General features: G+C 39.7%; 2 protein-coding genes and 1 long non-coding RNA gene across 5 annotated transcripts; 1 reads left to right on the top strand and 2 right to left on the bottom strand.

The window, feature by feature from the left end:
* Positions 1 to 2,768: 2,768 nt before the first annotated feature.
* Positions 2,769 to 10,131, bottom strand: LOC135596231 (uncharacterized). The gene is made up of 3 exons (XM_065088237.1): positions 9,585 to 10,131; positions 3,924 to 4,197; positions 2,769 to 3,747 (listed from the first exon to the last, which is right to left on the bottom strand). The coding sequence occupies exons 1-3, from the start codon at positions 10,114 to 10,116 to the stop codon at positions 3,075 to 3,077; spliced, it is 1,479 nt and encodes a 492-aa protein (XP_064944309.1). The 5' UTR covers positions 10,117 to 10,131; the 3' UTR covers positions 2,769 to 3,074.
* Positions 10,128 to 12,013, top strand: LOC108951522 (uncharacterized). 2 transcript variants are annotated; one of them, XR_001975955.2, is made up of 3 exons: positions 10,169 to 10,294; positions 10,388 to 11,265; positions 11,451 to 12,013. It is a non-coding gene; the product is annotated as an uncharacterized LOC108951522 (long non-coding RNA). The 2 variants fall into 2 exon arrangements; XR_010480871.1 differs by having other exon boundaries at positions 10,128 to 11,265.
* A 120-nt stretch (positions 12,014 to 12,133) lies between these two features.
* On the bottom strand, positions 12,134 to 15,724 carry LOC103969279 (transcription factor bHLH68). 2 transcript variants are annotated; one of them, XM_009382773.3, is made up of 8 exons: positions 15,307 to 15,724; positions 14,767 to 15,085; positions 14,479 to 14,556; positions 14,269 to 14,334; positions 14,013 to 14,078; positions 13,707 to 13,760; positions 13,181 to 13,228; positions 12,134 to 13,056 (listed from the first exon to the last, which is right to left on the bottom strand). In XM_009382773.3, exons 1-8 carry the CDS (start codon positions 15,543 to 15,545, stop codon positions 12,919 to 12,921), a joined length of 1,008 nt encoding a protein of 335 aa, XP_009381048.2. In that variant the 5' UTR covers positions 15,546 to 15,724; the 3' UTR covers positions 12,134 to 12,918. The 2 variants fall into 2 exon arrangements, with proteins under 2 accessions (XP_009381048.2, XP_009381049.2); XM_009382774.3 differs by having other exon boundaries at positions 13,181 to 13,225; positions 15,307 to 15,723.
* Between the last annotated feature and the right edge of the window lie 1,128 nt (positions 15,725 to 16,852).

The following is a 16,852-nucleotide window of genomic DNA, read 5'->3' as shown; positions in this document are numbered from 1 at the left end:
TGCTGTTCAAGAAGCAAACGGTGGTGAATCTTGGAAGCAGAGATCTTTGATTGCGCATATTTTTTAAAGTTCTTCTTTGTTTTTTGAGACTGTAATTTGGCAGATATGTTTAGGTGTTAAGGACAAAAGTAATCAGCACATTTTATTAGTTACTGTTATTGCTTTGAGTTAGTCTGGTTACAACAAGTTGTTTCTCTTGGGCTGTTAAGTGTTAGACACAAGAATAGCGTTTTGCTTATTTATCATTTTCTTTTTCTTTTGCAGGAGGACCACTTGTCCAACACATTGCACACTGAAAGGATAGTGGAAAGCTGAAGAGGTATATCGATATTGACTTACAAAGTTTGAAGTACATTTTTGTTACAAATCTGCATTGTATGTTTTGTATTTGGCTGTTTTTGGTTACTAGATACTTGTGTACTTTGAATTAGTTACATGGTAAGCGTTCTTTCCAACTTGTTTCTTTATATTGTGCCTTATACAAGTATTATACTTGTTTCTTTTTTTGATGTTTTATCATTGATGTCAATCTTGGAAAAATTTCGATGTTATGGTTCAGATTTCAGCCACTATACTTTTGCAAAATAATTAACCATGACATGTTTAATAATTGTTAAGTTACAATGTATCTTTCTTTGTTGTAAATAATCTATTATAATTTCACCCCCTTGTGGGCTTTCTTTAAATATGTTAACTCTGATCATACTTATATGTTGACGTTTGAGAGCACCAATGTCTGATGGATTAAATGCTTGTTGAGACCCTAAACCACAATGACTTGCAAAACTTAAATAAGGTATAATTGAGATGTCAATTAGAATATGATGTATAGATTGTTTGGTTTTAAAGTCATTTGGTTTTTTATTTTGTAAAACTTATCACACTCAGATTCTTCGTAGTTGCTAACAAATTGTCTTTGAGAGAGAAATTAAAATGTTGAGTTTATGTTCTCTCCTTGACTTTCTATTTCATGTTGGTATATAACAATATATCTGTCCATACTTGGTCGATCTTACCAGCAAGCAGTCACCAAAAATGTGATTTCTGATGTAAGTTACCAGACTATTACATATTTTTGTGGAGAACAACATTGTTTTAAGTTGTGGAGGGCATTTTCTTGGTGACTTTTATATCTCAAGAAAATATTGCATTACCTTATTGTTGTGACATTGTTAGAGCCTTTGGAAAGCAAAAGAAGGTTATCAATAAAAAACAGTCTTGGGAATTTGTGATCTGTCAGAGCACTATCAAATGATCGACTGTTAGACCACACACTAAATTAGATAATGTTTTTTTTTCTTTTGTTAGACCACACTCAGTTAGATACTGTTGGGACTGAAGAATTTTATATATTATTGTTCACAACTGATGGAAGAACTGTGGCAGCACTTCTCTGAACTGTGCTTATTATGATAATGAAGCAAAAAAGGAAGCCAATTTGTTAATCTTCACAACTCCAAGAACTTAAAAATAGATCACGTGAATTTGGTGATGGATTGACATGCAGTTAGGTTTAGGCACAAAAATGGTTGCCTGAAAATGGATTTAAATTGAGTTGGATCAACAGGGAACACCCGTCATTTGAACGCTTTATAGCCAAATCTATCAGGTGTAGCAATTTTGTGATCGTATAGTGTGTTTACTTCAAGTTTTTTGTTAATCCATTAAACTTCCCTGAGCCATCTAAATAATATGTATATCATAGTGCACCAATTTTTGCTCTTCCATCATCATTTTATGATGGGATGGACATCATGTAAGCTTCTAATGTGCCATGTAGCTCAATAGCTATCTTGCAAGTATTTAATATACTAGTTAAGAGAATCTTATGCTCTGAGCTCTGGCTTTGTGTTAGTATCCATATTTACCTCGTAATGGTCTTATATCCACTTAAATTTTCCTTGTTTACTGCAAAATTTGTACTGAAAGCTTAATTTACTTTTGGATACTTGACTTTGAATTCAAATCTTTACTTTGAAGCTTCATATTGAATTGCTCTTGGAACATGATCACTAAGGGATTATTTTGCATCCATTCAGGACAGATGTGATAAAAAATCCACCGGAAGCGCTTCGAAAAGAAGAAAATTGACTCATATCTGGCTTTAGGTTTACTTGCACAACTCCAAGGCTTCCTTCACACAGAAATTGAAGATTCATTGAAATGTTGTAGTCCATCCTGTAATTCAAAACTCTAGGGGACTTCCTATGGAGATGTTAAAGATATTAACCGAAGAGTACTGCACCTCCATGGAGGAAATCAAGGTTTGTCGTACTATGGCTTGTTGCTCAGACAATATGTATCAGTCCGACAGATGATCGGTATGGATGATATATACTAATTTATCGATATATCTTAATGTATCTATCGATATATCGATACGATTCAATATGTATCATATCGATGATCGATTGATTCAATATGTATCAAAGGAATGTTGCGTTAGATGGATCCATATTTATGGGATCGTTTGGTTGACCTCCTTCTGCCATGGTTATATATACCATTGCACGCCAACACCACCAAATGCAGCAGTTACAAGCAGTGTCTCGAGATACAATGGATTTTCATGAAGAAGAATCCATGTTGATAATACTGCTATTTGTGTATTCAATTTGCACACTACGAGGATAATCAAAAGATGAAGACAGTAAGAAACAACACCATCGCCATAAAATCTCAAGCATGCTTTTCAATGAATTGTTCGCAACAAACACATTATTTCGAATGGTACACCGAGCCAGTCAGAAGAGATGAACTACTGCCACTAACATTAAGAACAAAATTTATACGCCAAGGTCACAAAAATGTAAAACATCATTTCACAACAAAAAAAAAAAGAAAATACACCAAATATTCTTCCTGTTGGAATCGACCCATCAAAGTCTCCAAGACAGTCATGAAGGTCTAGATAATAGGTTGGACAAACTACACCCACCAAAATTCTTAGACATGATAGACAAACACTGACTAAGCTGGAGCAACAACAAGGAATTCTCTGTAAAAGCAACCTGTCAAAACACGGTTCCGCCAATTGAACCATCAGTTTTTTTTTTCTTTTTTTAATCTACCACTCAGTAGATGTCATCATTCCTACCTCGGGCAATGCCTCGGCGATCAATATGGCTTCGGCCTGGTAAAGATTCAGCCTGCCGATATCCCCTCCCACGACCAATGCCTAAATCATCAGCTTGGCTATGACCCAAGTGCGAATCATACTGACGGTCATCTCGCCCTCGACCCATGTAAGCACCCCTCAGTGGACGGCTTCCTATTGGTGAGCGGCTCCTCTCCCTTGAAATCCACCGTCCACGAGGTGATGGTGGACGCCGATCATAACCTCTTCTGTCTGCAACGAATCCATCTCGATTACTGTCCCTCCCTTCCCATTCAGGTGCTGGCCAGTCAAATTTGCGTCTTTGCCTGTACCCGAGATCATCATGATAGTCTAGCCTCTCCCTGCGCATGTCCGGAAATTTTCCTCCACGTGCTGGGGGTGGTGATCTAGGTCCAAAGTCTCTGAGATCCTCGACACCCCAACCCCGTGGCGGTGATCTGTATCTGTCCAAGTCATCGCGGAGACCATGGTTGGCTGGACCTACAATTCTTGGTGGAGACCCGCGAAGGGGAGGGGACTTGAAGTAGCCCCTCCGAGGACTACGGCTGGGTCCATCGAGCTCAGGTCCATAGCGGTACTTGTTGCAATTGTTACAGTGAGTCCTTCGTGCAAAATTCAGATTCCCACAACTAAAACATGGAAAGCACGTTAACATGAGTTTGTAAGGATCTGAACCATAAAACACCAAAAAATTAAAAGATGTTGAAATATAAGATACCAAGTCAGTGTAAATCCAACACTATCCTGAAGTTTAAATTAAATAAATGTCACTAGTGAACACCAAACAATGGAGGAGAGGACTTACAAGGGGTTTTGGCAAATCCAATCACCTTCCCGGGGGGACAAGTTTGGATCATTTCTGTGAACATATTCTCCGTCAGAAACCGGCCATCTAGATGCATTGTAGCCTCTCCCTGTTGACCTTCCACCCCTTCCATGCCCATAACCAGGTGAAGCCTCTCGAAACCTGCCACCTGCTCTGCCACCTCGGAAACCACGACCAATGTGTCGTCCCATTGAGCTGTCAAAATCTAGATCATGCTGACCATCCAGTCTTTGTCGTCGAGGAGAAACAGAACCTGCATGAATAAAATTGTACTGAAACAAACAATAAATTATGAAGGATATAACTGATTTCTATTACTATGGTGGCTTAGTATGAACTCATCCTTTTGCAGATCAGGTAAACAACTTTCAGAAAGCACTTTTAGGTTGAGGTGAAGGAGGTGCATAGCCAGCCAGATATCTTCATTTAGGTATCCAGAACTATGTAACCAAAACTGAGTACGAGATATAAACTGAATCACTCAGGATTATAACAAAAAGCATCTTATAGATTAACATATGTATCAATAAAATCTAGCACACCACAACCACAAAGCATATTCACTGGCTTCAGACATCTTATGTTTCAAATGAGCCAGCCTCCAATGAGCTTCACTGAAACTCAAGTGCCAAATACCACAATTCAAGCAGATTGCCAGTTAATATTATCCAAAAATGTCCATATGCTGCCAAGGGCACCAAGAATGATTATCAATTAGAACATGGCCACTGTAGGACAACAATAGAACTAATCAGACTGAATAATCATTCTTTCGCTTGGACAAATTAACCCCAAAGTACTATGTTTTCTTGGTTGAAATTTTAATAGTCACAGTGAAATATTTTTCTTCTTCAATAAACTCATAGGACTGTGACTAGTTGCACCATCTAAACGTCAAGTGTAACCCACTCCCACATCCAATCACATTATTACTCAATTAGTCAGCAATATGTTTAGCAAAAATCACCTCACAAACACATCTACCCAACCAAATTAAGAACTGTTCACTAAGCAGTAAGGGAGCCTAAATTTCATTCAAAAGTGAACCATGGTATTCCTTTATCTAGATTTTCTTCAAAAAACTTTCCAGCAACTTTGTAATGATGACTTCGAATTTTTAAATGCCTTACCAATTTTTGTTGCATCAGACCTCTGTACATGAAGACTGGATGGTGCTCTTTGTAGTAAGTATCAACATAGTATCTATCCATGTACCATCTTGCAACAACCATGTTCACGTACAATTTCTTTTTTTCTTGCAGGTTCTTTAAATGGTCTGTCCAATATAAAAAAGTTTGCAAAAACCACCAGCCATGTAAGATGTCAAAACTGATTGCCTACCGTCCAATGAACTTATCAGTCCAGAAAACTTCACCAAAACCTTGATTTGCTTCAACTAGCAAATTTTCATGCCTTCATGCACAAGCGCCCATTAGCCTACAAACCATATATCAGATTCTTTCCCCAGAAAGTCACCACATTGACTGCATTACCGTGATATGTTGACCAGAAATGATCATAAACTGCTTGTTATATTCATCAAGTGTAATCAAATAGGTATCAGCCCTTCTTTTTTAGTTAAGATCAGCAAAAACAGATCCAGTATACCATAGTTTGGACAAGAAACAAAAACACAGGTCAGAAGCCAATCATCCTGACTGCTCCAAGAAGGTTAGATTCCAATTAGCACCATGTTACATAGCAGTAACATGTCAAGGTCCTGCACTATAGAATGAGACACAATCACTTCTACTCAAGTATGGAATCAAATTTATTGAGGATCCTTTTTTATTGCAAAGCTCTTTTGGTGAGATCAAGATTCTGAATACCAAGGCCACCCTCAGTCCTAGGAGCAGTCACTTCCCCCCCCAAAACCTCAACCTGGAGAGGAATTCCCAGGCTCTTCAGAGAAAATCAATTCTTTACCTCTCCCAATGCTTCTTTCTCCCAACTCCCCTTCAAAGGGCAGCTCAAGTAGTTACCTTTCAAGCTTCTCTTCTTTGTCTAGTTCTTGAGAAGGATCCCGATTCATGGATCTCTCGGTTATTACCAGAGAACACAAATCTCTCAATATCTTTGCCAACCCCATAGCCCATGTTTGTAGGTGAATGGCAACCCAATCTAGTATCATGTTGAGGGCTTTGTATTATTTGCACAATGCACTATTTGCAGCAAAAAAGCAATGCTGTCAAGCAGCCACCTTACGCATGGATGCTGAAGTAAATACATGTCTAACTAGGCTGCTTTTATCCAAATTTCATAGTCAAACTACAACACCATGATTGCAACATTTTCAAAACATGATTTTCCAAGACCCGAATCCAAAACACAATCTTGTCTCCATTCCAATCATATGAACGCCAGCAGCAAACTTCAAAACTGTTACAGGACAATAGCAAGTTTCATTTCTCAATTTGGCAAGTCATGGAACTTGGAGTACTTGGCCATTATATTAAACATGCAAGTCAGGAGATACAAAGTGCCAACAGTACTATAACTTGACACACATCAGAATCTTGGATACTTATAATATCCAAACCTAAAAAGAAAGTGCTGGAAAAATATCTATTCAGATCAAAGCAAAATAAATGGATGATACTTACATGAACAGCAACAGTCTCACATCAAAATAAATGAAAAAGGAGTTTTAAACACATTGAGATTATCATGAAATACAAAACAAGAATACTAGACTCCTTTAAGAAGCACGTTAGCATGCAACACATGTTTATAAACACCTAAATTTCTTCAACATAATAATAATTAGAGTAGAATGCTCATGGAAATATTTTCTAGAAATATGCACTACAAACCAATAAATGGTACAAGCCTGATAAATCCAACAAGGAAGATGTTAGTTCCAGCTAGTCTCAAGAGTATTGCTCAGCAAAAAAAAAAAATCTCTTGTTTGTCCAGGCCATGTATCAAATAACCATCAAATGTTAGGCAAATAATAAGAAAAACAGTCATCAAATCCGGCATCTAAATGTATGACGTGGCTTCCACATTAAGATTCATTTATAACCAACATATGCACAACATGCAATTTTTGTATATATAACAAAGGGAAACAGAACGAGGAGAATCAGTGGCAGAGTGGGCACAGTGCAGGGAAATTTAAAAAAAAATAAAAGGGAGAATCACTTAAAAGGTTAGGATATGTCGGTGATCACCACTAACCTGTGACATATAAAGGCAAAGCAGAAAAAATTGTTTGGTGAACATGATACAGGAGAAAATAAATGAATGATTGATGAGTTCTGAAACAGGAAAGAAAAATATCACAGATGGAACAAGCATCATAGGTAAGACAAGAGGGTTGAGAAGCTTATCCCAGGGCACAAATCTTGTGTGGTTGATGAAGCCAGTGAACAGTCATCTTAGGGGCTGGGTCACTGAATCAGAGATTGGCACAGTTCTCTATTCTTTAGAGTTGAGTGAACAAGAATTGAATATTACAGATCCAATAAACTACCAATTCCCATGAGTCGTTGGATAATAGAAGTTTAAAAAATATATATATTACATAAGCAGAAATTTTTTCTAAATCTTAAATAACACAAGACATAGTCCTTCCCTGAACAAACAACATAGACAAGATTACCGAGAAAGTTTCTTAGTGCAGTTATTTGAGCTTTTACTACTTGAACAAATAACTGGTACCATTCAATCAAATGATCATTTCCAAAAAAGTTCACAGAAAGATTGAATGACAAGAGAAAATGCTGTTGAAGGTGACAAGCAAGTCACTGGCAATGTGAATTTTACTAAACCCAAAAATAGTTTCAATATAATTTCACCCTCTCTCTGCAATAGGATATGGCAAATGGGACAAAATATTTTAGTAGCCAACTGACTGGTCTTACCAAAATTTAGAACCTCGATGAAAAGTTTCTAACTTGTGATCTAGGCAATCTAGGCACGGACAAGAAAGAAAATTTTTAATATGGCATCCATCGATCATTAATACCTATGATCAAAGGAGCTTAAACTTGTGACAAAATGAATAAAACGTTATGTAGCTCATGCATATGGTTATTGAAACCCAGTAATGTGTTAAATTGAGTCGCTACAAGATAGTAGGGTTAAACAGGGCTGATGCAAACCATACTTAACCCACCAGTAGGCCACTTTCTTGACCAATCAAACTCGTTTAATCTTAGCCCACTTACCATCTTTGTAAGAGCAGTTGTGGGCCTTAAGAAGTAGTATTTCATGGGATCTCACTAGCCTTGATCATGGTTCAGTTCAAACCGGAACTGAACCGAGTGAACAGTTCAGTGGTTCCGAACGAAGCGGAACATTCTGAACAGGGAGAAAAAAAAAAGGTAAATCATTGAAGGAGGATATGTTACAAGGTTTACTATCATGGATATGTTGAGCCAAGCCAACAGCATCTATATCCAGCTATCATTTGCAACAACTGCTGCACAGGTGTAACATAATTGCCTGCAAGTAGTGCCTAATATAGGGCCACAATTATCATAGCTATCACCTAAATTTCTTACATAAATATAAGCATGTTGTCTGCAAAAGCTTGGTTTGAAATACTTATATTGACCCTATGTAAAAATAATCTTTTTAGTTAAAGCAGATCATGGATGTAGAAAAGATAAAAAAATATATATCTTTTAGTAATTTACATCTTTACTAATGAACCAACCAGAAAATAGCTTAAAGTCTTGTTACTAAATAGGGTTTGTTACTATGCAGTACCTTAAGACCAGCCCAATACGTGACTTAGCCAATTTTAGTGGCTGAACCTGCCCTAATGATACACTATCCTCCCCCCTTCATTTATTACTTACAAGTAAAAAAGAAAGTACAAGGGTAATGTTATCTATTTACTGAATACTTTAAAAACATTATAATGGCAAAATTTATCAACTAAGTGAACATTTTGTATACATGACAACGGCAATTTCGGGCATTGCAAGGTAGTGTATGCACACAGTAAGAGTGGCTGCTCAGTATGGGCATGATTACAATCTAAAGATCGTGTCTATTCCCTTTATCAACAAATTTTATGTCTTGCTTTCATCAATTCCATGCATGTTACTACTAATTATCAGGTACAAGATAAGATCAGAACAGAAAATTGAGGAAGAGGAATACACTTCATTGTAGGATAGCAGAAATTTCTTCTGAAAAGTGGAATGAAGAAGGATGCTTTCTGTTACCTATTGTAAAAGAACTATAAATTAACCAGAAATTTCTTCTTTGAGTTGCTGCATAGTGTCAAAGAAAATAGTTTAGAATTTGCAAACCCTCCTTGAATCTACACATCTATTTCACTTACGATATACAACTTCAAAGAAAAAGACCGGAGGGGGCACCGAAGATATCTAAAAGTGCCCATTTATAAGATTAAAAAACAGTGCTTTTTGGTTCAGATTCTTTCATCCAAACAAAATGAATGTGTAAAGAAGATTTCATGTTCCGATTGAAGCCCCAATTTATCAGGGTTCGAATCCGCAAGCCAAAGAAAGCATCAAATCGTACAATGAAAGAGAAAAGGTAACTAATTCTGCTTCTTAAAATCTTTAAATAGTAAAATCAAACGAAAAGAAACTCCAATTCTTGAACTTATAGATTTCTTATTTAGTTTAGGGTTTCGGAAGAAGGAATAGATATGAAGACCTGGGCCGCCGTGGAACCGCTGGTAGCGGGAGTGGAACCCCGGGGAACCGCCACGGCGGCGGACATCGATGGGTGAGCCCCGGCGGCGGAATGTCGGCGGGGAGTCGCGACGTCGGAGGCCCGGCGAGGGTTCGCGCCGGCGCTGATCCTGCGGCGAGAAGCGGCGCCGGGCGGGAGGCAACGAGTCCCGGCGTTGCTGCGGAGAATCGCGGCGGCGGACCACGGCGCCATAGTCCCGGGGCTCCTCGTCGTCCTCCCCCTCGCCGCTCTCGGGTGGGCGAACCACCATGCTGCTGAGGCCCCCGCCGGCCCGTCTCGGGGGCGGCGCGGGCGAGGGTTCCGAAGGCGGCGCCTCCTCGTCTTCGTCTCGCTCGCGGGGCCTCATCGCTCGTTGACTCGTCTCCCCTCCTCTCTCGCGTCGCCTCCAACCACGGCTGGGTTCGAAGGCGGACTTGAAGGCGTTTGGGCTCTCGCTTCTGCTGCTCCCGTTTGAGGGTTTTGGAATCCGCCCCCCTCGAGCAAAGGACCCCATCTCTCCACAAAATTACCATATAGCCCTCGCAATACCGGGTACCTCATTCCTGTCATTAAGTGAAATGGTTAAGGGTATTTCGGGGATCACACGTTACTTCTATTCGCTGGCGTTGCGGTCCCATGCGAACGAGTTTCCCCTTTGCTTCTTTTGCCGTCCGAAATGAAATTATAGGGAGGTGAGTCTATTTTTCTTAGCGATGAGGATTTCTTGATTTCTCATGGTCAGTATGGACTTTGGAATGCTTCTCTTTTTCATTTTGGATTGCTAGATTTTGTTGTACCTTGAATCGCTGATGTCCCTTGCTTCCTTGCATACAAAGTGTTCGTTGAAACGTGCATGAGAATCTGCTCGACAAGGTGAGTAGAACTATTCGATGAAATGCCTGATTTTGTTGTGTGGTTGAAATTCTTTACAGTGAGTCCTCCAGGATGGTTAATCCTGTTCGTTTGAGTTGGGACACTAATCTCACCAGTTGCTTCTCGTCTCATAAAATGGATCTGTAATATGTTATCTGAGATCATATGGAAGTGATAAATCAACAGGTAGTTTCCAATTTCCATTGTCTACCTGTTTTGTTATCATGCAAACTAGAGTGCACTAGTCTTTTCACTTTTGTCTGGAGAATGCAAGGAGCAGGCTCATTCTCTGGCTTGTTTCGCAAGATGTGAGGGTGTAACTCATAAGCGGCATGGTGACTTGCCCAGTTACCATGATCTTATAAGTATTTTTGTACTCTCTTGATTAATTTCATAATATAGTCTTTGTGTAAAGAAAAAGGTTCTTTACTTTGCAAATATTAGTATTTTTTTCAACGTCTTGCGAGTGATACGGGATGAGACCTGATGAGCCGGTAAAACTGAGAAGGAGATATATGTGTATATGTACTAAAGGATGAATTGGCTAGATATACATGCCTCTTGTTTTGATTCACAAGCTGCTGCTTTATGATTGTTACTTGTCAATTTATTACGGTTTCATGTTAAGATTCATTCATTTTTCACATGAAGACAGCATGCAGATGTTAGCTCTAATAACCTTTTGAAGGCAAAATAACAGCACACTTTGACTCCGTAAACATATATGATTTCAAACTTCAATGATTTCATCTCTCAGGGACAACTATCCATTCCCGAAAGGATTCACAAGGTAACTAAACCAGAAACCATTTACTTGTGTTTGTAATTAAGATATTTTTCATACCATTGTGAATTTTGGAGGTGTTTTTAAATGCTAGTTTACGACGATGGAAGGTTGTCGAGATTCACTTGGTATTGGAACTTGCATTATGAGAAGGATTTTTATTGACACTAATCCTGTGGAATCATGCACAGTTTATTGTTGCTGGGGCTTCTTCAGCTGGCTTCTGGGCGTATGGGAGCACAAGCAAAAGACTACTGAGCACATAATGGCACTCATCCTCATTAGAGATGTTCTCTTGACCCTTGATCAGAAACAGAGTATGCTTGAACTCCTCACAACACCTCCATCTCCAAGACAAAAGTGGTGAACTCAACAATGACATTGTTGTACTCTGCATGTTAACTACTTTTAGCTAGCCTAGACACTCACATGTTGTGTGTATTTAGGTGCTCACAAATGGGCCCTTTCTCAGAGGAACAGTGGACCAAATTGATGCAAATGGTTTTGGAATGAGTACTTCCTAAACAATTTTTCACATACAATGATGTACTTGAGACATTGAGAAATTCTTGATTTCACAAACCTGGTCAGAAATGTTGTTCCTTGCTTGGAAGAACCTGCAAAGCTTCTTTTTGCTTTCATCTAATGTGACTTCTCCTTGATAACCTCCATAACATTACAAGGAGATCCAAATGGATGGATGTACAAGTTCTTCAACAAGAATATAAATTGGCAATATGGTTTGACTTTTTCTTTTTCTTTTTTCTACCATTGGTGTTCTGAGGTTTAATTGGATTATATATATATATATATATATATATATGTTATGTATTAGATCACAAACCAAGAGAGATCATCATATGAAATCAATAACTAACTCTTAAAATAAAAGTTATTTATCATTAAAAATGCAGAATACAGGGACTGAGGATGATCAAATTTTTGTTAATGTGTTGGGAGGCATAACATTGTATATAAAAGATTGGCAAAGCTGGTCAAATCCGAGTTGACTGGATCAGTGCATGGTAAATCCTACTTGGAAGAATCATTAGACTCTGATGACAGCTCAAGCATTGACTCTTCACTTCCTTTTACCAATGTCATGGGAATGAAATGTTTCAAGGCTAATGATGTTCTTGCTCATCCTGAAAACTCCCCCCCTTATTCTGAAGATGGACCAGCAGGGTCTACATGGCATCCAGATGCTATCTTAACATTGCACATGACTTCAGATTGGAAATGATACCTCATTCTCTCTCTTCCCCTTGTTAGAAGAAAATGGTTTGATGCCTACATCAAGCTTCCTCAGTGAAGATTACATCAACCAGATATATATGATTTGGCACAAGAGTACCTTACTCATCAGTGTACTAGTTAACTCAAGACCATCTAAACCCTAATATCCAGCCACATCTTTGCAGTGTATGGAACAGAAGCTAATGATCACCACTAGAGTGAGATGGGACTTCCCCAAGAAGCATTCTTGTCTCTTATTATTACAAGCTTTTTCGTGGTCCTTAGCACACTTGGTGTTCCTGTATCTGTGATGCATACTATCATGAGCAATCAGCCTTCAGTGGTGTTTAGCAGAGTGACTGCTAATGATGATATGCACATCAACTGTAGAACCCTAAGCATGCTGAGAACTCATGGTGGGCATCAGAAGGCCCCATGGAGAGCTGGAGGCCAGAAATCTGCGCCGGTATCGGTTCCCACATGCAGGAAGAAGGAGACTGGAACAAGGCAAAGTCCTCTACTCCGCAGGTCCTTCTTCACCTCATCATTGCCTTCCTGATGCTAGGAACATTGCAAGGGAAGTAATCACTCTTTCCGAAGCCAATCATTTCTATGCGTGCATCATTCATTGGCACGAACGACGAGAGATCAGGTGAGGTGAAAGCTTTGAAGGTAAGCAAGGTACCTGGTCAGGTGGTCCTCTCTTCTTGCTGCCACTTGAATTGAGCAGCTGCTGCCCAAGGAACAGAAACTTAGCAGTCTCTTCAATCGTGGGGTCAGGTTCGACATGGTAAGTGTGTAGGGAGGTCAAAGTAAATGGAGTTCTTACGTATAAATTACATGAAGGTGAAAGTCTATGTGATTGATATGCATCGATTCAAAGTCCACAGCATATTGTTTAATGGTGTCATTTCTCTTTGTGCAAGCACAAAGTTTCTTCCAGCATATTGAAAATACGATGATTACCCCTCAGTGAATGCAGTTTTCACTCAGTAGAACATCCAAAGAGAGAGCATACCACAAGATGAAAAGCAATAACTAATAATCATGTCGGTTCTACATGGAGATAAAGGATGTTATCGGAACAGGAAGTAAATACGAAGCGCTGATGGGATATCTCTTCCTTCTCGTTTGAGAAGGTTGATGGATGGAGTATTCTTCTCACTGAGAGAGAGAGAGTGAAAGAGAGAGAGAGAGAGCGTGTAACTTACAGGCTGCTGCTTCGTGTTGGCTGATGCACTGCTCAAGTACGGGGAGCTCAGAGCCTACACGAGAGAAAGGAATGGGTGTCAGTGAGAAAGAGACCGGAGAGAATAATCTCTCGTAAACTGGCAATACAAGACACCAATAACTAAAAGATACTGCATACAACAACGCCCTGTTCTGCCACCAGCTTTTACTGCGTGCTCTCTTAACCCACCCACCCCATCCCATCCCTCCTCTCACTTTTGCCTTTCATCAGACACATATGCGCATAGAGAGACAGAGATAGAGATAGAGAGAGAGAGAGGTTTGACCTCGACTTGACTCTGGAGGAATCTGATGTAGCCAATGGCTTCTAGCAAGACGGAGGCAGTGTCAGTCTGGAAAAGGAGCTCATGTCAGAACACCAAAGCAAAAGAAATGGAGATCATGCATAGATTTGTAACTTCAAGTACTACTGCAAGAGCTCTCATAAAACATAGCAGAACACTGCACACCCCATCAAATTCTAAGAAGACCGTATGAAATAGTTGTGGTGATAGATTGATAGATAGATAGATCGATAGATACCTTCCCGAAAGGAGAAACTATCTGATGAAGTGCAGTTATTCTGTCCCCTAACTTCTCCTTCCTCACCTGAATGCAGGCGGCATGGAAATAAAAGGTCAATTTTTCTTCCCTGATAAAAGTCTTGCTTTCAACTTTGGAAAGTGATTCGTAGTTTCCTTCCCAACATTAGAATACATGTCTACTAAAGTAGTACAAGGCAGTGGTGCCAACCTTGAAAGCAGAATGAGCTGAAGAGGCTCCCTGAACCCTGGCCTTCTTGAGAGCTGCACCAGCTGCTGTGCTGTTGCACTTGAGAATGGAATCAAGCAGCAATTAAAGCATGTTAAGTCTCGTATAATTAAGTCCATCCCGATGAACTCTCGAAGAGTAATTAAAGTGCGCAGGGAGATCGATACATTCAAGATCGACAAAAAATCAAACCAAAATGAGAAAAGCTCTTGTTGTGAGTGATATATCCAAGATGGAGCAAGAACAAGGGATTAGACGTGTACTTCTCACCACAGATGAGTTGTCCGGCTGATGATGCATTCTTCCTGGCTGCTTGTTCGAGAAGTCCAGCATGTTCCTGCTGAAACTAGTGGTGATGCAAGATCTAGGAGAGGAAGCTGGCATAATTTGGCTCCATGGAGCTTTAGATGCTTTGGCCTCTTCTTCGTTCCCATGGCCATGGAGGTAACCGCTTCCGGAGTACTCTCGCTTCACATCAGCAACATGAGCAGCTGCTGATGGGTACAGTAACTGGTCTTCCCAGGTCTCTATCTTTCTAGTCTGGAGAGGCGTCAACCCATACTTCTCCTCTTCCCCCCAACATCCTCCCCTGGGACATTTTCAGGGAATCAGTATGGTCGAGATCCAAGAAAATTCCAGGGATCAGTGGCAAGTGTTAGATAAGCATAAAATATCAGGAGAATCGGAAGTCGTAAGAAAGAAAGAAGCAGCAAAATCTTGATTTGTAACAAGTGCATCTCATCATATAATCCAAAGAATCCTTCTGAAACCAAGAAATCATGATACTGAGAGAGAAAGAGAGAGAGTTACAGCAATAGCTGACTCCATGATTCTGGTAGCTCTTGGCTGTCGGGCAAAGGGGTGATTGGAAGCATAGCGGAGGGTTGAGGGAACTGAGCGTAGACCGAAGGAGATGAAGAGGAGGAAGAGGAGGGCAGGAGAGGGAAGGTCTGGTCAGGAGGTGGCCTTATGCTGTTCAAGCTCCTACAGCCAGAGCTTCCTCCCATCATCTGTTGCACCACAGAGTTCTGAAACAATCCTCTATTCATGCCTCTATTCTTGGCCTCGCTTGCTTCGTCAGACAGCCTCCTCCTGCAACCCCGAGTCAACCTTTTAGAAGCAGCTTTGCTTCTTTTGTTTCTATGGATGAGATTTGGAGAAGAAAGCAAAGGTCCTCTATTAAGAGGAATCTAATTATCTGACTACTTCGAGAGTGAGGGGTAAGAAGAAGTCACTCTGTTTGTTTTCCTTCCTTCTTTTCCTCCTCCTTTCTTTAGTATTTTTTGCTCCCCTTTTGTTTTACCCTCCTTTCTTTTTCCTCCCTTGCTTTTGCTTTTGTCATAAAGTGGGGGCAAACAAAAGGTGGTACTGAGAATTCAGGCCACAAAGAATGGTTTAAGAATGGACCTCAGCACTCAATTTTGTGTTGAATCTAAACATTTGTTAGGTATTTTGAGTCATTACTAATCCTCATCATATACTGCAAAGCAAATGGTAAATTGTTTGGTAGCCAGTGAAAGGTACCAACAGAAGATGAATCCTATAGATTGGTGTCCTTTTGTACTGTATAGTACTTATGTCTAACTATTACAATGCCAAAATGGTAGTACATACACAGAGGATGAGCAAATCATTTATGGTTTTACTATTAGAACATGAACTTGCCAAGACTACCTCATCCTTTGGAATGCTTAAAGATTGAAGTCATTTTTACCTCTAGCTTGCCTACCTTGACATGCCAATTATCACACTGATCAAACACTCAAAAACAACAAATTTTAATTTTGGAGGTGAATGGCAACTTAGGTACTAATTAAAAGCCAAATCAAGATGTTACACATGCTAATGGCTGAATTGTAGACAACAAGAACAAACCAATGTCATTGACAGAAGCAGCAGATGAATTGGGTTGAGATTAGCCAAAAAAGAGCATGCAAGCTTCATCCTGGTTTCTTATTTATGATCACAGCTTCAGCAATTTATCAGATGCCAAATCCTTCTCATCAAGAACTTTTACCATGCCTTGATCATTGATAGAAATTTGGGTGGGCAAAGCTGCTTCAGCATTCTCCTCAACAGCATAAACTGTGAGCAAACAATTGCAATATAATATTGCAGCACCATGCACCAAAACTGATGCAGAAGGCCAGCAAACTCCCTTGATTTCTGTATGCTTTCTGTCATTCCCTTGACTGCACAAACAAAAAGTCCTCAAATGCTGAGCTACAGGCGAGGCATCGAGGAAGAAAAAGCTACTGGTTTCTGAGTGCCGTACCTTGCTCAATATCTTTGTCCTCTCCAGGAGGCACTTTCCCAACCATATACTCTCCTTTCCTTTTAACTCTTTCTTGGAAGC

This window comes from Musa acuminata, chromosome BXJ1-10 (genome assembly GCF_036884655.1).
Source record: "Musa acuminata AAA Group cultivar baxijiao chromosome BXJ1-10, Cavendish_Baxijiao_AAA, whole genome shotgun sequence".
In the NCBI taxonomy this organism is placed as follows: Eukaryota; Viridiplantae; Streptophyta; class Magnoliopsida; order Zingiberales; family Musaceae; genus Musa; species Musa acuminata.
This window is presented reverse-complemented; position numbering and strand designations above follow the sequence as displayed.